The following is a 22,633-nucleotide window of genomic DNA, read 5'->3' on the forward strand; positions in this document are numbered from 1 at the left end:
AAAAGAGTTGCCGGGGGGGGGGGGCTTTACTATTTCTTAAAAAAAAAAAAAAAACCGAGAATAGCCGCCCGGCCATACTGTTCGTTTTTTTTAAAAAAAAAGGAAAAAACCAAAGTATAGCCGTGCGGCCATAATATTTCTTTAAAAAGGGAAAACCGATCGGCCATACTATTTATTTTAAAAAAATTCGGAAAACCCGAGTATAGCCGCCCGGCTATACTAAATTATAAAAAACGAGTATGGCCCCATGGTTATAATTCTTTCCCGCCTGGCTATACTCAGTCTTTTGTAATTTCTTTTTAAAGAAATAGTAGCATAGCCATGCCGCTAGACTCGATTTTTTATATATTATATATATATATATATATATTTATTTAAAACTTGGTGTCTGACCGAAGCTGTAAAGATGGATAAAAAGTGAACTCGCTTGAAGCCTAAGTCGATTGGTCTCAAATTGTGAGATTCAAAACTTGAGCCAATCCACAGTTCAAAATGTCCATGAACCAAATGCATTGGCTTAGAATTATCGTTGATAAACAATGATTATAACAAAAGGGGAAAACTTAAATCCAAAACCATTTCATTTATAGCAGAAACATTTGTTTTTATCATATCATAACAAAGATGGAATCCAAGGATATGCAAAACCATAAAAATAAAAAAAAAGGCAGCAGGCTCAGTAGGAGCAAACGGCGGGGTGAATAAATACACAAATCAAGAAACGAAGAAACCCCAAAAAAAATAAACAATCTTAGAACACCAAATAGTCCCCTGCTTCCGTCTCACCATCCGCACATGGTTATTTTGAGCAACAACGCCAGTGCCACTTCAAATCCATAGTAGGAAAGTAGATGCAAAGCCCACAAAAAAAACAAAAAAATCGAAAAACATGAAAACCATTATGTTGAGATGACCTACAGGCCTTGATCAATCAGGTAGTCTCCCAACCTCTCCACGATCATATTACACTGCCCTGGTGTCAAGGGCTCCTCGTATATACCGAAAATCATAGCCTGGCCAGTTTTCTTCACAGTAATGCCACCAGAACCCTGCAGGAAAATCAAATCAAAATAAACCTCATTACACTTGGAATGACACAATCTGCACTAAAAATACAGCAAGCAGAACATCAGAAAAGGCAAATCCGTGCAATTATCAGGTGGTTGCAAGTATATACAGCTCTATCTAAAGGAAAAAAAAAAGGTGATGGACCTCATAAAGTGATAATTGTACTAAAATTTCAAAAAAATAAAGTGCATTACACAATTTGGCATCCATGTGTTTTTGCACTTTAGTCAGTATGTGCGACTATAAATGAGCAACCCAACAGAAAAATTAAATAACACTTTAGAGGAACTTTTGAGGTGGATTATTCCTTTAAGGACATACCATCTCCTAAAGCCCTACAATAATATCAAATCAATCACAGGCAGAATGTTGACTGCAACAAGAAGGAACATCAACCGATTGAATTGATGGTTAACAATTTTAAAAAGTAAGAAGGTGAGAGAAGGATGACTTTTACAGTCTTCATTGAACACTTTATAGTGCAAATCACGTTAGTAAACCTGTGTTTTCTCTTAATTTCTTTTATGAAATTACAGAAATGAAAAATGTATGCATATTCAGTTAATGTCCACATTTTGAATAAAGGATTTCCACTATAGGGTTACAATTCAACACTAGGGTACAATTCTCAAATCAAACCAGTTGATGAGCGGATCAATTCGTTCACATGCTTGTTCATAGAATGGTCACATTTCATGCTCACTTGTCATACGCAAAAAGTAAGCTTATGGACGTAATTTCATGAAAACATAGCATTCTTCATGTAAACTCCTCTACTTTTATTGTGAAATTCAGAGGCAAACTTAAGAAAGTAGTTCAACGGAAATGTCGTTGTATGCTCTTAAGTATGCACTGAGAATTTATACCAAATGGTCAGGTGAAATCAAATCCAAATGTCCAAACTTAAAACCTGTGGTTTGACGATATGAAATTCAGGTGCTTGTGTAAAGCATATACAGCAGAAAAACAAAACAAACAAACCTTCTTTCCACGAATTACAGCTCCTCCCTCCCCTTGAATAACCATATACTTTGTGCCAGCAAGGTGCAATCCAGTAGGGGCAAGAGACCCCGGCTCATCGAAATCTTTCATTATCGCCGCAATTTCTTCAGGCTTAAACTGCTTATAAATAACCAAAATCAATCTCACACTCACTCACTACCACATTTTCAATTAAAATCAAGAAAAAACATCCAAAATGTCCTGCATCTGAATTCCTATCGCATTAGCATTAAAAGGCCATTGGCAAACAAACAGAAAAAATTTTCTCGGCATGGAAACAAAACTCAAATGCAGAAATCTCAACAAGCGGAGTACAAATCCTTTAAAAAAAATATCAATCACAAATCATATTGATCAATCTCAATCAGTTAGAATCACGAATCCTTTTTCAATTCCGAGCACAACTCTTTAATCAGTATTAATCTGTTACACAACCTCGCATTTTCAATTCAATTCCTCTACCGTGAAAAGATTTTCCGAGCAAACAAACAGAGCCAATTTGCACAGATCTAATGAGATAAATCATACAAAAATAAAAGCAAAAAAGCAAAAAATTAAAAAAATAAGAATGACAGAGGAAGTTGAAGAAGGAACCTTAGGGAAGCTGGAGCTCTGAGCCCACACACTTCCGTCGTGACCGACGATGGCCGCGGCCGTGAGATGTTGGCCTTCGATGTCGCACATCAAGTGATCATCGACGTACGTCTGCCACGACATTTTCTTGATTGAATCCTGACCGTCGAATCTCCTTGTCTAACTTTGATCGATAGATTTGCAAGTTCTAATTTTCTTCTTCTTCTTCTTCCACGGTCTGATTCTGAGTTGTATGTTTGCTTGTTCAAAGGCGGAAGGTTTATATAATAATATTATATTACACAATACATACATGTCGTAGGCCTGGAAGAGGAGAAGAGTGTGGGGGAATTCGGTGGGCCTAGTGAACCGTTATGTCGTTGTTGCGCGGTGATCTCTTGTCAGCCGTTGGATTCGCCAACATGATTGAATGAGTGCCCTTCACGTTCAGCCTGCTCATGTTTGGTCACGTGGGACCCACATGAGTTAACTTGCCCACCCCACCATAGTGGAAGTATGGGCTGTGTTTCGAAACTTAATTCATGTATATGAAGAAAAATTACACACAATTTTTTGTGTAACAAAGAAAGATCAACTCTAGCAGCATGTTTTGTACGAAAGGAATTACAAGGTTTCATTCTCTTTCTAAAACCAAAGTCTTCAACATTTTACAATTTTCTTTTTTTATTTTTAAAATTCAACAATTGCCGTCCATGATTCGAACTTACTGCAGTAACATAAACGTTTTGGTCGGGAGGATAGAGCAATGTGCTAAGCATGTCAACTTTTCATACACCCATTTAACAAATTTAACAGATTTAGGGTCAAATGCAAGCTTAAGTAAACTACAAGCCCTAATTACCAAAATTAAAAACCAAAAAGCCGGGGAATCGAATCCATTGCCTAACCTACACATTTTGATTCCACACAACCTACTTTCTATTTGTGATCATCGTCACATTAGACCGATATCTTTTCCTGGAAGAGCAAGAGCTTTGTAACAAAAAAAACTAGTAATTGAATGTACAATCCTACAAGAAAACAAACAATAGCCGTATACTCCATTTGATGGAAGGGAAATGAGGGAGGTTTGTGTATGTTTTGAGCAGCCTCGTATGCGACACCGTCTCACTACAAAAGAGGTTCATCTGCATCATTGAAACCATCAGCGTAAGCTCACCACAAGCTTAATTATTCCATGTTAAAATAGTATGAGAAAAATGTAGTGTATAAAATGAAGGTTCCTACCATCACCATCATCTTCCATATTAAAATCATCATCATCATCATCGAAATCTTGGTTCTGCAAGATCAAAGTTGTATTAAAAACATATTACTTTCCCACACATGGACAGCCAAAGAACCACACACCTCCCAGTTCCAAACTTGAATTTTCGTGAACAGAACTTCTAACGAATAAGTGAGGAATCAGGTGGCACGTATAAGAAAAGAAAATCCCAACAGTGAACATAAACAAAGTACAACCTATCACCATTTTGAAGTGATTACCAATAAATAAGGTAAAGAAACAAACAGATATATAAGAGCCAAGATTTCCTATACGAACCTTCTGATAATCATCATCACTGAAGTCTTCTTCTGGCTCCTCCTCCTCCTCTTCTTCATCTTCATCCTCACCTTCACCTTCTTTCTTTTCTTTTCCATCATTATTACCCTACAAATGAGAAGAATTATCAACAATGCATACAAAAATTAAACCTTTTATGAAAATAAATTTTAAGACCAAGCATCTTCAAACTTTCATTTGGATCCTTTTCATAGATAGATGTTGGTACAGTGATCTTTGACACAACATGTTGTAGTTAGGGAGACTATGAAGACTTTTTCATACCTGACGCTGTTCAAGCTTTTCAAATAAATCTAACTTCTGCAGCTCTGTAAGAGTGATGATCTTTTAATCAGTTTGAGTCAAAATTCCCAATGACTTAAAAAAGGACAAATTAAACAAGACAACAGAATAACAAAGTATCCAGTCTCATGGAACCTGAGTCAGGATTCCATCGAACTCTCTTTCGGCCTGGTTCCTGCGCCCTTGAACCTGAAACACCATTGCAACAAGAAGTATGTAAAACGCAAAAAGAAAACCACAAAACCAAAGCAGAACATTGGATATCATTCCCTTTTTTTTTTTTTTTTTTTTTCTTTCACATGATTTTCAGATTACAAACCTCCAGTCAGTTCTTGGGGAAATCCCTTGAGCTCCAATATATCAAAAAGAGCACCGCGTCTTATCGTGGTTTTTGGCTTCAACCTGTCAGAATATCTTTCTACTTCTGTGTTTTGCCTCTCTGAAACCACAAATTCAATAAGTGTATTACTATCTGGTATAAATTCAAAAGAAGCCAAATGAATGATTTTCAATGAGAATAAAAGCAATATGGTATTAAATAAAATGCAACTATAGAACAAAATCACCTTAGAAACTCATATTGAACTTTTTAAGATAGTTTGCCACTTTGCATAATGTTCACAAACATAAGATTGGGTGTTGGTTTTGGAAGGGATGTTTGAACTTCTCCTTACATCTAACTATAAAATCTTGGTGACATCGATTTCAGATTCACAGTAAATATGTACTTTTATCTTCAACCATAAAAATATTAAAGGGATCAACATATATGAATCATACTGAATTTCACAACAGAACTGTACTTTTACACAGCATAGAAGCATCACTACAAGGTTGATAGTCTTCTTATAAAAAAAAACAAACAAACATGATTTCAAACATACCAAAATAATGAATTCTCTCCACAATAGACCATGATTAATATCTTAACTAGAAGAGGAAGGGAAAAACAAATCAAACATGCTTCACAAATTGCTTAATTCCTTGACTACATGTACTGATAGACAAAAAAAAAACATAAGCAACGAGTTCTAAAGTAGATCATGCTAACCCTTTGAAGTGGTCTGCTCAAGATAAAAAGGAGAGCCTTTCCAAATTTTTTGAAACTTGCGACTTTGATTGACTAAGTTTTCTTCCTCACTCTTACCCTGGTTTATCTTTTTATCTGGATCAAGTATACCTTTGACATTAGGCAAATCAACATCCTGCAAAGAAAAGTTTGATATTAAATATGAAAAGTAGCAAACTGCCAATATCATAGCAAAACTTGTCAATAACTGCAACAAAAATAGAACCAATTGCAGAAACATATTACTTAAAATTTGGCCATTACTAGTTCAAAATCAACAAAATTCAAGATCAAGACTGAAATTGTAGCTTGGTAAATTAGTCCTGGGCAAAAACTGCAGCAAACAGAAACTCACAGGAAAAAGCTCAAAGGGAACTTGAGTGGCATAGCCAAAACCGCCACCTCCTCCAAATCCACCGCGTCCACGACCTCTATACGCCATTGACCTTCACATACAAATTGAAAACAAGAATTTCTCAACAAACATTAAATTTGAGAAGAAAAAAATTGCAAAATAGAGAGAAACTTGTGAACAACTTTTTTTTAATTTCCCATTTCTGATTGAAGATAACCGTTTTAATTGAAACTCGACCAACTCACAAACCGTTGCAGAGACATTTTATTGAGAGAGTGGGGGGGAGATAAAGCTTACTTTTATAGTTTGGTTGCTGAGAAACTGCAATAGGACGAAGAATAGGACTTGAGAAGAAAGAAAAAAGGAAGAAGAAGAAGAAGAAGAGAAAGAAGAGGAGTTACCGATGGAGAAGATGGAGAAGATGGACTGAGGAGGAAGACTGGGACGCACGCACGCTGGTCCTTGGAGCGGTTGAGCGAGGAGAGGCACTCGGGAGCTATGGGCTGGCCTCTAGAGGATTCGGGTCAGGTCATGACGATGAGCAAATTGCCTATTGGGTTGTTCTTGTTGTATTTGAAGCCCAAATTCGCCAATGGATCTTACTGCATACTGTACCCGGTCCAACATGGAGGGCCTTTATAAAATAACGCCAATGAATCTTGCTGCATACTGTAACTGTACCCCTCTTTGCGTCAGATATTTGCTTCACCTCATCTAATCAATCATTTCATACCCCTGTCAGTGAGGATTTGGATCATTCTTTTTTTAAAATGAAAAAAATCTTGTAATTATGTTTAAAATAATATTATTTTAAATGTTTAGTAGAAGAAGTCAAATCCCTTCGCACGCACTTTAAAACAAAGTTACTGCATGTAAAAAGTGAGAGAGGGATAAAAAAAACTTTTTACTGGATCTCCAGACTCCATGCACGAAGTTAAGTGAGAATATGACATGTAAAAAACGAAGTGGAAGAATTCAACGTGGAAGTTACAATGCCACCCTGGCCTTTCTGATGTTGGGATTCTCATACCAACTTTTTGCCTCAAATTGTGCAATGCTGAAACACATGCTATTTTATATCTCAGCAAAAGTTTCGCAAATGGTCAATGCTTTGCAAAATTAAGGAAAGCCTCGATTCAGTCTAAACCCTAATATACAAGGGACAAGAAAGAGGCTTTGCAAATTTAATCTAAAACCCTTGATTTGACTACTCATTAATTACAAATTTGTGTAATTTTCTTATTTGAATCATATTATCAAATAAGATGTTCCTTTTGGATTTTGAAATATTGAGTCAAATAAGTTTTAGTTTTTTCTTTCTCACGGGCAATAACAATTCTCTAAAATAAAATACCAATAAAATTTGTGAAATTTTCAATATTATGATATAATGTTAGGATCGGTTAATAATACAATAACGGAAATCACAAACTCAATCAAGAGAAAGAAAACAATGTAAAAATGGCAAGAAATTAATGTGATTCCATAATGCGTCTACGTTTATGGAGCTGTATGTTGAGTAAGTACTATCCATAGATGAACGCATTATAGATTAATAAGAATGAAGAATCTTGTGATGTGAATTCCCAAGACATAAAATCAAGAAAGTACAAGTAATTGAGGCATCAGCAAGCTTACTCTGAAGTTATGTGCTAAACACCCGAATTCTATTTTTCCACGTAAACCCTAAATAAATCTAACAACTATAGACAAAACTGCAAGATATTTGTCATAATTTATTGCGTCTGGTCTGAATGTACATGTTGAATTATGGTTATTTTAATATAAACATTTGGCAAACTCTAAGAGAGATGGCGCCAATAAGAGGGTGAAATCAATCTGGAGTGGCAATTTGGCCACCAAATTCGCCCAAATATGTTAACATTTTATTCCACTTGAAGGTCATAAAAACTTTACCAACTTTTTCCCCCGATGAATCAATCATTGAGAAAGTAAATGCGTTTTAAATCGATCAAACAAAGCATGCGAAAAAACCTGCTATTCATTTCCTCGACATTTTCAGCACAATATTATGTTTCCCAGATAATGAGAGACATAAAAAGTTATTAACAATTAACCAAACAAAATTTTGGGATTATTAATATAGAATTGGTACTCAGCAATGCATGGGCTGAGTTCCGGATGATGAACAAATTTCAAAAACGCAGGTGAATTGCTGTTGAAGAGATTGCATAAAATTTATGTGTGAGTGAAATACAAGTGACACAAACTGAATGAGAAAATTAAGAATATAAAGTCAAGAGGAAAAATATTTAATATTTCTCAAATTTGCAAAATTTAACAAAATATTTTTTTAAATATTCTCGCACAAACCAAAGTTTATTTTGCAAGCTAGAATGACATCATCATATTGTATTAACCTAGCACAATTTAGTCCAATGGTAAAAAAGTGTGGTTAATTAAACTAGTTCGAGGGAAGCAAAAAACTAGTCCGAGGGAAGCAATCGGTTGACATCCGACCACCCCTATAAACCTAAGCATAGCTGCTCTCCGTCCAAGGAATTCCAGATAACTATTCGTTTTGTTAATATATTTTTCATTTTCATACAATTTGCCGTTTTCGTGCTCAGAAAAAAAGTTGTCACCGCTGTCGACCTGTCCAAGCACAAAACCATGACTCTCTTCCCTCTCTCCTCTCTCTGCTCTCTCTGCATCTCATGTTATTATACGCCGCCAATGCTAAGCCTTGGTTGAGAGCATTAAATGTTAAAGCCATGCTGAGTAAACTCGAGTCCCGATTTTCATCATTTCAGGGATCCCATATCCAGAAACGTGAAAGCAAATCCCATTCTGAAAACCTACTCTCTGCTTCAATCCCCACCGTCCGATCAACCTTTCATATCTCCTCTCCTCATCTTTATAAACACTATCCTCCCCTCTTCCATTTTAGCTCAGTTCCAAACTCTCTCCCTCTTCTTCCTCTGTTTTTGATCTCTCTCTCTCTCTCTCTCTCTCTCTCTCTCTCTCTCTCTCCCCCCTCTTCGGTTCTTTGTATTTCCAGACACCACAAACTCAAAAGATGTCCTCCAAAGCTCTGAACCCTAAAGCTCCTCCATTTTTCTTGAACAAAACTGAAACCTATGTGTACAAAAGATATTTCTATCCTCTTCAACCTCCTTATGCTTTTCAAAATCTTCATCAACCCATTTACTATTTTTGTCACTGGAGACAACCCAACTTTCCGAACCCAAAAACAATTGTGAGTCTCAAACAGAACATGGAAGCAGCAGCAGCAGCAGCCAAAACTACGAAAAGGGTACCGAGAGAGAATGTTTACAAGGGGAAGAGGGGATTTGTACCTGCGAGGCTGAGGAAGTCATTGAAAGAGCTTGGGGATGATCACCAAGTGGTAGGTGCTTGTCGGGTTGTCAAATGGTTGCCCAAGAAGGAAGTCCTGGAGGCCGAGAAGGGTAAAAAGGCGTGGCGTCAGAGGATTATAAGGGGAACCAAAGCCCGACTTGTGAATGCTGGTTGCGGTGATGTAATTCCTTTCCCTTCAAGTCCTGATGTGCAAAATGGCTCAAGCACTACCACCATCATGGTCAAAAACATCCCCAACCAATTTCAGTAAACTCTCTCTCTCTCTCTCTCTCTCTCTCTCTCTCTCTCTCTCTGTGTGTTACTATTTTGGGTTTTCTTGTTTTTGTTTCCCTTAATTTTGTTTATTTATTTAAAGTACATGCATCAACAATTTGTTCAAATGTTACCTGGTTCATGTCTGGTTCAACCATTTTCAATTTTGACTTTTCATTCCTGTTATTTGTTTGTTCATGGCGTGTAAGAGGGAATTTAGTCTCTGTTTTGTCGCTCTTTCTTTGTGCCCTTATGTCTCTATTCTACTTTTGTGCTAAAGAGGATAAACATGTTTGGTCTGAGGGCACAGAATTTATTAATAATAAATTTTCATAGAAAAAACATGTGAATTCTTGAAATAATAATAATAATTTATTTATCCAAGCAGGAGGGGTGATCTGCTGAGCTTCCTCAGTAAGCACTGCTGCGCAGAGAACATCAAGGCCTGCATGAACTCTGATGATCCCATTAAATCCGAGTTTGATTTCGTGTATCTTCCCATGGACTTTCAGTGAGTAACGTTTTTATAAACAGAGACTGAGTTTTTATTTTCCAAAACCTTCTTGTTTATTTGTATCACTTTCTTGGATGATTGGATCCAAAATCTTGTATGTTAAAATAGTTTTCTTCCATGCAATTTTGGTATGGCAGGAGGGCAGCCAATCTGGGCTATGCCTTTGTGAATTTCACCAGTACTGTTGCGGCCTCGAGATTTTACAAGAATTTCCACGAGAAAATGTGGGAAGAGGTCAGCAGCAACAACAAGACCCGTGAAGTAACCTGTGCCAAACTTCAGGTTAAGTTTCGAATTCTTACACTTCAAAGTTTTTGGCTTTCAATTTTTTTCATTTGAACTGCTCTCGACTTTTTTAAGTATGCTGTTGGATGTGAGCTTTCAGATTTGACTGACAGTTTTTTCATGTAGGGTTTGGAAGCTCTGAGGGGCCATTTCAAGAAGAAAGCGTTTTGGTGTGACACTGAGGAGTATTTGCCTGTAATCTTAGAGCCTCCATGCGATGGTGGGGTTGAGCTGCCCAATCTCAAAACTGTGGGGAAATGCGTAGGGGTACCCTCTTCCTTTGGGAACTCTCCTACACATATGCCTTAAACTCTTAGGGGCATGGCCTATAATATCCTCAGTGATCACCACCATGCATGCTGAGAAGCCGACAGAAGGTGAAGTGAGGAGGACAGTGAGGTGATAGTGCTATGACTGCATCAACTCTATGCTGTTGTATTATTGGCTACTTCTGTTTACTGTTTTGTGTTTGTTTTTTCAACTAGTTTTTAGGGTTTTCGCATATGATGTATAAATATAATCAGTCTGGGTTTTTTGGCTGTGTTTTCATTGTCTCCCTGGGTGATGTGTTTTGCCATAGTCTCTGGGGTGAATTGGAAACATGGTTATAATTTGTACTATGCTTAGTGTAGTATATGTGCCAGCAATGGGGACCTTGGTGTGTTGACTGTTGAGAGATGAAATTTGGAAGTTTTTATTTTCTCTCTTTTTGTCTTTTAATGAAGGTGGTAAAATCGAGATGATATAATTAGTTAAATGGAAAAAAGAGATCACGTTGAAATTTGAGCCTTCTTCCATATGCATATTTGGTTATGATTCCTCAGCAATGGGAAGCAAAGAAAGTGTGTGAAACATAGCGCCCCAAAACTGCAGTGGAGCAAATTTGGGTAAACACACCATGAGCTTGTTGCAAATTTGAGTGTAAAAAAAGCTGCAAAAGAAAAATACAACAGCGAGACATGAATTGATATAAGACTTTTGTGCTGACCAAAACCTGCACATATCTCTCTCTCTCTCTCTCTCTCTCTCTCTCTCTCTCTAGTGACCTACTAGGGTTAGGCAATAGGGACTGAGGATTTGTAATATAATATAAAATTTATGGGACGTCTTATCCAATATTCATAGTCATAATCGTGAGTGATGGGCATAGTTTACCCTGCCACAGATTGTCCTGACGCAGTGACGCAGCAGGCAAATCTTGGAAAACCCCTTCCTATATGAATTTCAAATTTGAGTTTGAGAAAAAATTATAGGAGTTTACAAATGGCTATACTTATTTGTTACATTAGAGGGGATTTTTGTTACTTTTTTAACCGAATGTACTCTACTTTCTTGAAGGAGAATATTCCTTCTTTCATTTTTCATTCAACTTTCTTGAAATTCATGTCAAACAAATGGTGTCAATGGTTTTATTTTTCTAGTTTCTCTTATTTATTTATTAATTTGATGTTACTTTAGTGATTTTTCTCCATTAATAAAGAATAAAAATTATTCAATATATTCGCTATCAGCCTCATTTTAAATTTCTTAGTGAAACTTTCACATATGTATTTTTTATATTATGTAAGGATGGCCAAGGTTTTGTTCGGCTCACCTCTGCTTCTCAATTATCTACCAATCGTCGTCACTTAGTCAGTTTAGTTCAAATCGTCTTTGGTGAATCTTTTAATTATATTTTTTTCGGTCCAATTCCTTTAACTATACTTCACTTTCATTTTAAAGAGTGAAATCTGCTACCAAGAAAATTTAATTTAATTTATTTATTTATAAAATTTTAATTTTTTTTACAACAAAAGGAACCGAGGGATAGAGACATAAAGGAGAATTAGCTGCCAGAAAAACGAAAGAAAGAAATGGAAACAAAACAAAAGGAATTAAAATGAAATAGAGAATGGCTTTGGGTTTACAAAAGAAATGTTGCAGCCTTAAAGATTTTTGGGGTTTTGGAGATCTTAAAGCAGGACTTGTTTGTGTGCTAAGAAATAGAAAAACTGATAGGCCAAATCGTTCGTTTCGATATTCTTGCATTATTCACTGGGGAAACTGAAACTGAAACCGAAACCTAAAGCTTGCTTTGCTTTCGAGTATCGAAGTTGGTCAAAAAGCCATGCATATACGAAACCTCCTTCCTCTCCAGTACACATGCATTAAGTGCGAAACCAACTCCATCTCTTTCAATCACTCTCTCTCTCTCTCTCTCTCTCTCTCTCTCTCTCTCTCTCTCTCTCTCTCTCTCTCTCTATTCTAAACTAATAAAGTGATTATTTCTGGGTTTCAAAGCTCCTTTTTCTTTTCTTCCAACCAGATTTACAAAACTAGGTTATAGTAACCAAACCCACCTTCTCTCCATTTACAACCTCAATACCACCACCTCATGTGTTGTGTTCCTTCACTTTTTTTAACCAGTGGATAAAAAACCACATTAACAGAACACATAATAGGTTATAATAGGTTCATCTAAATGTTACAACTTACATTAATTATTTTGATTAGTTGATGATTGTCACATGATCATCAAGAGCCGGAATTTTATGTTTGGGGATCAAAACTTAAACAATAACACTAGCACGACAAGTTTTGATGCCCAAAATATATATTTATTTTATATAAATGATATTCTATTTAAATCTAATCTGAATCACGAGGAGGAGAGTTCGAACTTATTAACTGCACAAATATTTATAATAATATGATCCAAGACCTAGCAATAGCTTGGCCGCTAAAATCGTTAATCATAATCATATGGTAAATATTGATTAAGGTTAGCGATGAGAATTGAACTTTGAAAATAAACCATCTTTTTTTAAAACTAATATGTTAAGTTGGAATTAAAGCTAACATACGATTTTTCCGACCTTGAAGGTCATAATTATCGTACTTAGCCCCTTTTTGCATCAATCATTGGAGAAATTAATGAACCAAAACCCACACCAACTTAATCATAAATGCATATTAGGTTAGTAACCAAACAGCAGATTGAAGAAACAGCCATTCATGTCCTTAACATTTTGAGAAACTATAATGTTTCCAGAATATAAGCTGCCAGGCTTCCTTTTTTGGTTTTGTTTTTCCATCACATTCCACATAAGCCATGGTGTTTTATTTATTTATTTATGTCAACTTAATTACAAAGGTGGTATAGAAAAACGGTTTCAAAAACATATATATCTACGTGACATGTTTTATTTTGCTTTGGAATACGACTAATGTTAGAGGAACCAAATAATTTTGAAATGCTAATATAGGTGTGTCACATTAGCAAACTTCTTTTTAACAAACTTTTCAAACTCTTTTTTTCTTTTTCATAATTGATAAGTTGATATTCTGACAAATAAAAAAAGACCCTGATAAGTTGATTTTGACTCTTCAAAACATTTAATTTTGCTTTGGAAGAACAAAACTTATATTAAAAGTTTTAAAAGCCTACACCTCTTCTTTTAAGAGTCATGTTAGAGAGACTACATTATTAGACCACCTTGAAAACCACCTCTCTAATGGAGGTGGAGCCCACTAATGCAATGGGTCCCATCTATATTAAAGAGGTTGTTTATAAGGTGGTTTATAAATATGGTCTCCTTAACAATTATCTTCTTTTAATATAATAAATGCGTATATGTAGCTAGACTAGCAAACAGTCATCTAGAATGAATAGACATGATTTTTTTTCTCCATTTATTTAAAACTTGATGTATACACTGTATTGTCACATCAGAATCAGATGAGTTTAAAATGTAATGAAATTAATTTTATTAGTTCCACAATAACTTATATGATACTAGTTTTTTAATTTTTTGGGCATGTTGATATGATCCTAGTTCCTAGAGAATTTCCCATACTTTTTCTCACCGTGTATAAGTAGTAAAACCTAACCATAACCATATTATCACTCTACGATTATCTCTTTGTTTTCCTAAATTTCGAAGAAGAAAAAACCTCATTGTTTTGTGTTATTTAACGTTCATTTTTCGAACAAATTTCCACTTCTGATGTTCTACAAATACAGAGAAAAAGAGAACCAAAGTCACAAAGTGCAAGCACTAAACCATAAAAGACTCTCATCTCTGTATCTCTCTCTCTCTCTCTCTGCATTTCTCTCTGTCTGTATCTGTATCTCTCTCTGTCTCTCTCTCTCTCCTGCTGAAGCCGCCACATATGTAAAGCTGGGGGTGGTTGGTTTGTCTTGTATGGAAACATTGGCATGATGGCATTTAATGAATAGACATCATGAGTAATATTCGCTGCCAATTTTCATAATTTCACTGATATGGTCTTATATTCCAGAATTGTGAATTTCTGAAAAGCAACATTCAATCCCTGCCGTCCATTTCACATACTGAGTGAGATATGCTCATAAAGATTAGCCCTAGCTAGGCTCTCCAAATTTAAATCCCTACCGTCCATTTCACATGCCGAGATATGCTTATAAAGAAGCTCCAAAGCCTCAGTTTTGGCAGTCAATCAGGTCACCAAACCAGTAGGAGTGATAGTTTAACTGCCTTTGCGTACAAAACAACTACAAATCTCTCTGATTTTTATTCAGTCAAAAAGCATTGTTGGAAGCTTTTGATCTCCACCCAGCGGCTTCTTGTTCTAATCCAAAATCTCAACAACGCCCTAAAATGCCTCTGAACCCTTATGCACCGCTATACCAAACCAGACAGAACTACTATTATTATACCTACAATCCTGTTTGGCTGGTACCCAGTGTTCATTTTGAGCCACTGCCAGTTTCTTCCTTGGTTCCTTGTGAGCCAGTGCCAATTTCTTCCTTGGTTCCTTGTGAGCCACAGCCAGCTGGCCCTTCTTCTTCTACAAATCTCCATTTTCCAAGGTCATCAGGTCCAGCTTTAAGAGGGAAAAGGTTGCAGCATAACAAGTATAAGGGCAAAAATGGGAGGGCTTGCGGACCAAGGAAGAAGCTTGATCTTGATAGTGGACGTGGAAAATGTGTGCCGAAAAACAAACAGAAGCTGCAAGCAGAAGAGAAGAATATGGAGGCTTCGAGTTCAGAGCACAAAAATGGCGGTCCTGTTATTCCTTTTCCTCCAACCTTTGACCAGTCTACAACCACTGTCATGGTCAAGAACATCCCTTATCAGTTTGGGTAAAACCCCCCCCTCTCTCTCTCTGTGCAGCATTTGGGTGGTTTGGCGTTTAAACTTCAAAGGATAAATTTACAAACTTTGTTAAATATTTGGTCCAGATATCAAATATTTTAGCTGGTTAAATTTATGTTCTGGGTTTTCTGCAACTTTTGACTTCTCAAAGCTCATAGCGAGTAAGAGGAAATTAGCACCTTTTTTTTGGGTTTCTCTTCATTCAAAGTTTCTACCTTTTGTCCCAAAAAAACCTTTTTCTGTCAATAACGTGAACTGAAACAAGTACATGTGTTTTGTTTTTGCCCATGTGTTTGATATTCATCAACAACGCATATGTAAACTATTGGAACATTGAATACATGAAATATGATCGTCCACCATTTGCCTGAAAAATTGTTCATCCATATGCAATTTATTTATTTATTTATTTATTTATTTTCACTGTTATGTTAACATGCTTACTGATCTGCTCAGCCCTATTATTCTAATATTTATTCAGGAGGAATACTTTACTGGAAATACTGAGCTGGCATTGTTTTGAAGTGAACCGAGGCCTCCACTCTGATCCAAACAAGTCCAAGTTCGATTTTGTTTATCTACCCATAGATTTCGAGTGAGTTACTTCTTATTTTACACTGCCAATCTTCCCAAAACCTTTGTTTCTGTGTTTTTCTTGGGTGTTATAAACAGCTATACATATAATTTTTTACTTTTTACTTTTTTTCATTTAGGAAAATCTGGAAGAAGAAGACTATTTCAAATCTGGGTTACGCATTTGTGAATTTTACAACTCCAGCTGCAGCTCACAGATTTTGGGTGCATTTTCAAAACCGGGAGTTGAGAGAAAACAATTCCAAAAAGACTTGTGATGTTAAAAGCGCCAAATTCCAGGTTAAATAAATTGATTTCTTATAATTAGTTTATTACCTGGGTTTTGTTAGCCTTGCCCAAATGTTATTTTTAAGATGATTGTTTTTTGGTTTTGAAATGCAGGGCAAGGCAGCTCTTTTGGAAAAGTTCAAGAACAAGATGTTTTGGTGTGAATCTGCAGAGTGCTTGCCCGTGGCTGTGGAACCTGCATGCGACGGTTCCAATTGGTATCAAGTATTCCCTGTTGGAAATCTTACTGGTGTGCCACCTTACAAGTCTTAGGGTTCTCGTTGTAATTTTCTTTTTGACGTTAAAAAAAAAAAAAAAAAGTCTTAAGGAGTTATATGGCTTTAGCTTATGGTGATCCATGGATCACCATGCATATATATATGGAACATGAAGTATATATAATACATATATGACAGATGTATGAACTGTGTTTTGTAAGGCGAAATTTTGGCGTGAAATGGAAAATATGGGTTTCTGCCTCTTGGTTAAGTTGGTAATTTTCATGGTTTGTTCTTTTGGTTTATTTTATTTCTTGAGAGATATAGTTACTTACAAATTAACCTTGTTTAATTATTTATTGATCATATGAGTCTTAGTCGACTATTTTGTGTTATCATGCCCATCAGACTTGAGGCAAGAACGAATTCATATTTGTGTCTGTACCCTAATTTCGGAGTTCATGTAATGCTCTGGCAATTATCCTTGCAACACGATAATTGTTCAAAACTTTCAACTTGAGTATTTTTTTGTGTCACATTCACTTATATTATAACACGTGATTCATAATACCATGTTACAATTTCACCATCATACTAAAAGGTTTCTTCACTTTTCCATTATTTGTGGCCAAGCCCCAAGGTGTGATTTTTAAGCATTCTGGGCTTTTGCCACTTGCTCTGCGCTTTGTCAAGTGGGCTGGACCTAATCCTTATTCTCCTTGCGGCTTAGCTTTGTTTCCCTAATCTCATTGATTTCCTGTAAAATTCACTCAATTCACTAAAAATAAAGGGAGTCCATGCATAAAATAAGTCATGTAATTTGAGAACCAAAAAGGTTTGTGATTTTGTTTTGTTTTTTTTGTTGAAAAGATAGAGATTGAGAAAGTGATTCATTTTCCATTTAAGTTCCCGCATTTTAATTTTGACAATTTTAGTTATTTAATTTATTCGGTGTGCAATCAAGCTCAATTTAGTCAAACTAATAAATAAAATTCAATACGGCAATATGCAACAACAACATGTGAGGCCGCTTTTATCTCTCAAAAACTTTTGCAATCAAAATTTAAACTGCAAGAATTTCGTGTCTTTTTCTTAACAATTATGCACTTTGTAGAGGTCTTCATTGTTAACTAAGCAAAACTACATCACTAAAATAGAAAAACTGTTATGCATGAACAAAATGAAAAATGGACCAAAGCACAAGCTAAAAAAATGTAACTCAAGGCAAAAAATAAAAGTGCAACTTGAATACAATTATCGCTTATTCTAAAATAGAAAAAGTAACTTAAGGCGAAAAAATAAAAAGGAACACATGGTTTTAGCATTCACTATCCTTGTCTGAAACCATTTGGCTCATGAACTTCAGATATTTTAAACATTTAGTTTTCTCCTACGGACTTTGATTTAGCTAAAGCACAGATTTTGGAGAAAATCTCAACGTAGCTTAAGCATAGAATTTGGTAAAATAGTTCTAGGTTAACAAATACTAACACATCTTCCAAGCGGAAAGACCAAACAAACAATGAAAAGAATTAATAAGCAGAGCAAAATACTCATATGCATAGGTTTCTTGTTGAATCTTTATCCAACTATAGTTAAAACTGACATGCATTATGAGAACGGATATCGAATGGGTGAGATATAATTGTTATCTAGCTGTGAGAAGAACTGAGATGTCAAAGAGTACAGAGAACTAAGAAAGAAGATTGTAAGAGAGTCGTGATTGCCAAATGGCAAATGCATATCGAATGCGAGCGGAGATTTCGCAAATTTGTAGCAGCTATCTAATGGATGCTTTGCTAAATTCTGGGATGATAGAAACAAAGATGGAACATAATGAATGTAGTAGTAAGAAGACAAAGATGATCAAAACAAAGTGAGAAGGATCCCTACATCAGATGATTTGCGAAACCCTTCTCAATTGTATAAAAGTGATATTAGGCCTCTGAATTTTGAGAACAATTTCAACAAGCCATCACTTTTGATTCAATTTCATAGCACTCCAAAATAGTTAAGAATCTCAAAAACATGGTGTGACCGAGTTCTTAGACGATATTTACTTCTCAACTTTTAACAATCCTTCGAACAAAAATGAGCTCAAATCAGTGCAGATAGATAGAACAAGGCATGATCCAAATGCTTAATATACACTGATCCCAAATGCATTACCAAAGATGAGAACCCAATTTCATCAACAAAAAGCACTGAGAACAATTGTACTAGATGCTAATCAAAGACACAAATCCAGACAATGGAAATTGATCACCAATTACACAAAGAATTGAAAACCCATATGATTACTTAACGGGCCTTTTTCTTTCCAGCAACAGTGACCCTCTTACCCTTCAAAGTCCTAGTGTTGTTCTTGGTGCGCTGTCCTCTGCAAGGCAAGCCCTGGATATGGCGGATACCTCTGTAGCACTGAATCTCCTTCAGTCTCCTGATATTCAACGCATTGAACCTCCTCTGCAACACCCAAAAACCCCAAAACCATAAGAACCCAATATTCCCAATATGAAAAGAAAGACTATAAAGAAATCAAGTTCGAGTCTTTACCAAGTCTCCTTCAATCATGTACTTGGAGACTTCGTCTCTGATAATGGTGAGTTCTTCTTCGGACAAGTCTTTGGTGATTTTGTTCTCCATGTTGAGGTCGATTAGGATTGTGCGCGCTCTGGTACGCCCAATTCCATGAACGTACTGAAGAGAGAACTCGACCCTTTTGTTGTTTGGAATTTCGACTCCGCCAACACGCACGCATTTGATGCTGAGGCCACCAACCTGTGCAAAATCGATGAGACCCATGAATTTTTGAGCTCGACCCAGAATTTAAAATGTGGGTTTGAAGTGAAATTTACCTTATTGGGGTTTCTGAGTGGGAAGGAGAGACTGTTGGAGAGGGGGTTAGGGTTTCTTCCATTGCAGATTACAGAGAGCGAGGGTGCCAGAGGCATTGCCAGTGTTTGCGCCATTTTTGTCAACACTGCGTGACTAGTGAGAGTGATGAGTTTGCGTGTGGATGAAGACGATGGGGTCGAGCTCTGGCTTATCCTTTCTGATGCATAGCTATTTCCTATAAAAGCCCAACTTGGATGTCTTTTTGGGGTCAGATCCCAACTTTCACTCAAAGCCCAAAATATGATTTGTATCTCCAAAAAAAACTCTTTTTTGTTTTTGTTTTCACAATGCTCATTTTTAGAATTCAAAATACTGCATCTGTGATTATTAATTTCAAGCTATGTGGAAGATAAGGCAGACTCTTGTCACCTTGTCTTTGATTGTTCCATGTTCAACTGTCTTCACAGCTTTGCTTTTAATAATTTTTAATCCAAGGAAGGCATTGGTTGCCTTGGTTTAAACATGTTTTGAAGATCTATTTGCTGATATTTTAATGGACATTTTGTGATTTGGGTTGTAGATTACTGGGTTTATGGGTTTGGTTGGTGATTAACTCACTGATTGACAAGTTTAATATGTTTCATTATATACTGTTTCAAGTGTACTGCAAATTTCATCTTAGTTAAAGTAATTACTTATTCACAAGCGATCGAATTCCTATGAAATTTCATAAGGCCCAATGCTACCCATCTTTGAAGCAGATGAAATTTAAGCAGAAGCAAAAATTCTAGTGGTTATTGGGAGATCAAATGTGACATCGAGAACCAAGATTGTAGAAAAGAAACAGCAACAGGAGGCTTTCTCCTTGACCTTAATTAGTAAAACCACCAACAATCATGACTTCAAAACCCCACGAATTGTAAAAGCAGATGAATTCTATATGCAAACCGAGTTCCTTTAGGAAAAAACCGTAGTATGTGACTACTTCTTCAACTTCTTTGATGCAGCAACAGAAACCCGCTGACTGCCTTTCCTGGTCCTGGCATTGGTGCTGGTGCGCTGCCCTCGGCAAGGCAAGTTATCAACATGTCTTATCCCTCTGTAGCACTGAATGTCTTTCATTCTCTTTATGTCTCTATCAACAAGACCCGCCTGAAAAAACCGAAAAAGAAAGAAAAAACAAGAACCAGATATGCAAGCATTACAAGCAGTACTTCAAGAGAGGGAGGAGGATGGGAGAGGAAGACAAGAGTTATACCAAATCCCTTCCAATGACGTACTTGCTGAGTACATCATCCAAAGCAACAACTTCTCTTCTGGTCAAATCCATGGCAAGTTTGTTGCTCATGTTGAGCTCAGACAGGATTTGGGCAGCCCTGGCTCTGCCAATACCATGTATGTACTGAAGCGCAAACTTGAGGGGCTTATTGTCTGGAATCTCCATCCCTGCTCTTATATTGAGGCACCGGGCACCCACCCCGTGAAACTGCACACAACACAGGAGGCCAAAAGATGATCATGATAAATACCAACATATAAAATCTGTAACCTTTCAAATTTCAAAGCTTAGGATATGGGGAATGATAAATTTTTCTTACTTTTTTTTTTCTGCACAAATTTTTAGATCATAGGATGTTTCATTGAAATGTACAATGGAAAGCAGAGAATTCAAAATCAAAACTATGTATTTGCATTTTCCATTTCATATAAGTCATTATTGTCAATCATTTCAACCAATGCCTACGAGCAAGCTACATTGGTTGCATATGCTATGTTTTATTTACTCCAACAATTTTTCACAGCAACCGAACAACGGACAAGCGATTGAAAAGCCAACAATTCATGCAAAACCCAGAAAAAGCCCTAAAGCACCCATCTTTCTGCAAGCACTGAATTTGAAAATTTTAGAACAAACTTACAGTCATAAACCCCAAATCCTTAAACCCTAAACCCAATGTGTTTGAAATCAATTACAAAAGCAATTAGCTTGATAAAAAAAAGAAGGGGGCTTTGTGGTTATGAACTCACCGATACAGATTGAAGGAGTCGACGACTCGCATCGGAAGCGATTGCGACTGTACCACGTAAACCAAACATTGGATCAGTGGATTGTTGGATATGCTAAAGAAAGTTGCCAAGTTGCAAAGTTCCAAAGGCAAAACTTCCAATCAAGCAAAGACTAGGGATTTTGATTTTCTGTCTGGCAAAATACTAAGCCGGCCTATTACTCATACGGGCTTGGCCCAGTTCCATATGGGTTGGAACTTGGAGGTCATATGAATCAGGAATTTTATACTGCGATTCATATATATGATATTTAAGTGAGACCTTATTTTTTAATTGTTGAATTAAATTAGTTAATCATTGAATTAAATTAGTTAGTCTAATTTAACAGTTAAGAGATAGGACCTCACCTAAATTAAAGATCTTCTAAATTTTTTAAAAAAATCAAATCATGCTCCGTCTCGTTGTCCAAGTCTAGTAAATTTCATTTGTTATCATGAAAAAGAATTGAACTCTTAACTTAGCCTAATACTAATAACATATTTCTCCACCCACCCATCCTCACTACTTGGACAAAGCTTTAAGGGCTTGGATTTTCTTCTCTTTTGTTGTGTGGTCAATTTCTTGATCGATTCAGCTAAGGAAGGGTAAATTCAATATGATAATTGTTATTTATTTACCAGCAACTCTCACATACTACATTGACTGTAACACAATACATGATAGATTTTTTATATTTGACTTTTAAGTCGTATACGTAACATGACATTAGTTACTAGCTAGTGACCTCCGGGAGGTCCATGCACAGCCTGATTGTTGTTGTTGTAATTGCTATTGCCTCCATAGCCATTGGAACCATGTGAATTACCAAACCCACCACCCCCCTATCCAAAACCACTTCCACTAGCCCAAGAGCTTCCACCCCCAGTTGAAGATGAGCTGCCCCACCCTGCCGCCACCATCAGGGCTCTGACCTGCACCCTATTCAAAACTGAAAGTGGCGCCTCCAGGATCACCCACACCCCAATTCCAATGTCCGGTAGGGGACGATCCACACCCGCACCGGAAGGTCCACCCACTTGGCCCACATCCTTGAGGGTGTTGGTTTGCCATGGGTGTGTGCTTTTGGGGTGTGTCTTTTGAGCTAGAAGTAGAGAGGGTGAGAGTGAGAGAAGGGTATGTTATTGTGAGCACTAACATGAGTGCCACCACCCAGTTGCTTCTCCTTGTTGTGATCATTTTCTTTGTCAATGTGATTGATGAAA

The 22,633-nt window shown here is 36.5% G+C and overlaps 5 protein-coding genes across 5 annotated transcripts; 1 reads left to right on the plus strand and 4 right to left on the minus strand.

Annotated features, from left to right (window-relative positions):
* Positions 559-2,930, minus strand: LOC18793724 (profilin). Its single transcript, XM_007223854.2, has 3 exons — positions 2,665-2,930; positions 2,050-2,187; positions 559-1,049 (listed from the first exon to the last, which is right to left on the minus strand). Exons 1-3 carry the CDS (start codon positions 2,785-2,787, stop codon positions 915-917), a joined length of 396 nt encoding a protein of 131 aa, XP_007223916.1. The 5' UTR covers positions 2,788-2,930; the 3' UTR covers positions 559-914.
* Positions 3,403-6,439, minus strand: LOC18790327 (DNA-directed RNA polymerase III subunit RPC7). Its single transcript, XM_007223594.2, has 9 exons — positions 6,235-6,439; positions 5,938-6,028; positions 5,565-5,718; positions 4,833-4,952; positions 4,649-4,702; positions 4,496-4,539; positions 4,211-4,318; positions 3,892-3,946; positions 3,403-3,791 (listed from the first exon to the last, which is right to left on the minus strand). The coding sequence occupies exons 2-9, from the start codon at positions 6,022-6,024 to the stop codon at positions 3,775-3,777; spliced, it is 639 nt and encodes a 212-aa protein (XP_007223656.2). The 5' UTR covers positions 6,025-6,028; positions 6,235-6,439; the 3' UTR covers positions 3,403-3,774.
* LOC18790459 (protein terminal ear1) lies at positions 14,950-16,581 on the plus strand. The gene is made up of 4 exons (XM_007224855.2): positions 14,950-15,434; positions 15,929-16,042; positions 16,161-16,320; positions 16,423-16,581. The coding sequence occupies exons 1-4, from the start codon at positions 14,950-14,952 to the stop codon at positions 16,579-16,581; spliced, it is 918 nt and encodes a 305-aa protein (XP_007224917.2).
* LOC18791322 (30S ribosomal protein S13, chloroplastic) lies at positions 18,611-19,691 on the minus strand. The gene is made up of 3 exons (XM_007225896.2): positions 19,385-19,691; positions 19,083-19,307; positions 18,611-18,992 (listed from the first exon to the last, which is right to left on the minus strand). Exons 1-3 carry the CDS (start codon positions 19,496-19,498, stop codon positions 18,828-18,830), a joined length of 504 nt encoding a protein of 167 aa, XP_007225958.1. The 5' UTR covers positions 19,499-19,691; the 3' UTR covers positions 18,611-18,827.
* On the minus strand, positions 20,132-21,617 carry LOC18792315 (small ribosomal subunit protein S13, mitochondrial). Its single transcript, XM_007223973.2, has 3 exons — positions 21,393-21,617; positions 20,623-20,850; positions 20,132-20,516 (listed from the first exon to the last, which is right to left on the minus strand). The coding sequence occupies exons 1-3, from the start codon at positions 21,459-21,461 to the stop codon at positions 20,346-20,348; spliced, it is 468 nt and encodes a 155-aa protein (XP_007224035.2). The 5' UTR covers positions 21,462-21,617; the 3' UTR covers positions 20,132-20,345.

The sequence above is a fragment of the Prunus persica genome, chromosome G1 (genome assembly GCF_000346465.2).
Source record: "Prunus persica cultivar Lovell chromosome G1, Prunus_persica_NCBIv2, whole genome shotgun sequence".
In the NCBI taxonomy this organism is placed as follows: domain Eukaryota; kingdom Viridiplantae; phylum Streptophyta; class Magnoliopsida; order Rosales; family Rosaceae; genus Prunus; species Prunus persica.

Coding starts and splice junctions, on each gene's coding strand:
- LOC18792315 (XM_007223973.2), bottom strand. CDS start 21,461: ATGTTTGGTTTACGTGGTACAGTCGCAATCGCTTCCGATGCGAGTCGT. Junction 20,851..21,392: donor GACTCCTTCAATCTGTATCG/GTGAGTTCATAA, acceptor TGTTGTGTGCAG/TTTCACGGGGTGGGTGCCCG. Junction 20,517..20,622: donor ACGTCATTGGAAGGGATTTG/GTATAACTCTTG, acceptor CGGTTTTTTCAG/GCGGGTCTTGTTGATAGAGA.
- LOC18793724 (XM_007223854.2), bottom strand. CDS start 2,787: ATGTCGTGGCAGACGTACGTCGATGATCACTTGATGTGCGACATCGAA. Junction 2,188..2,664: donor AGAGCTCCAGCTTCCCTAAG/GTTCCTTCTTCA, acceptor ATTTATAAGCAG/TTTAAGCCTGAAGAAATTGC. Junction 1,050..2,049: donor CTGTAATTCGTGGAAAGAAG/GTTTGTTTGTTT, acceptor ATTTTCCTGCAG/GGTTCTGGTGGCATTACTGT.
- LOC18790327 (XM_007223594.2), bottom strand. CDS start 6,024: ATGGCGTATAGAGGTCGTGGACGCGGTGGATTTGGAGGAGGTGGCGGT. Junction 5,719..5,937: donor TTCCCTTTGAGCTTTTTCCT/GTGAGTTTCTGT, acceptor TTTTCTTTGCAG/GATGTTGATTTGCCTAATGT. Junction 3,947..4,210: donor GTGATGATGATTATCAGAAG/GTTCGTATAGGA, acceptor TTGATCTTGCAG/AACCAAGATTTCGATGATGA.
- LOC18790459 (XM_007224855.2), top strand. CDS start 14,950: ATGCCTCTGAACCCTTATGCACCGCTATACCAAACCAGACAGAACTAC. Junction 15,435..15,928: donor AACATCCCTTATCAGTTTGG/GTAAAACCCCCC, acceptor ATATTTATTCAG/GAGGAATACTTTACTGGAAA. Junction 16,043..16,160: donor TATCTACCCATAGATTTCGA/GTGAGTTACTTC, acceptor TTTTTCATTTAG/GAAAATCTGGAAGAAGAAGA.
- LOC18791322 (XM_007225896.2), bottom strand. CDS start 19,498: ATGGCGCAAACACTGGCAATGCCTCTGGCACCCTCGCTCTCTGTAATC. Junction 19,308..19,384: donor CACTCAGAAACCCCAATAAG/GTAAATTTCACT, acceptor GATTTTGCACAG/GTTGGTGGCCTCAGCATCAA. Junction 18,993..19,082: donor ACATGATTGAAGGAGACTTG/GTAAAGACTCGA, acceptor TGGGTGTTGCAG/AGGAGGTTCAATGCGTTGAA.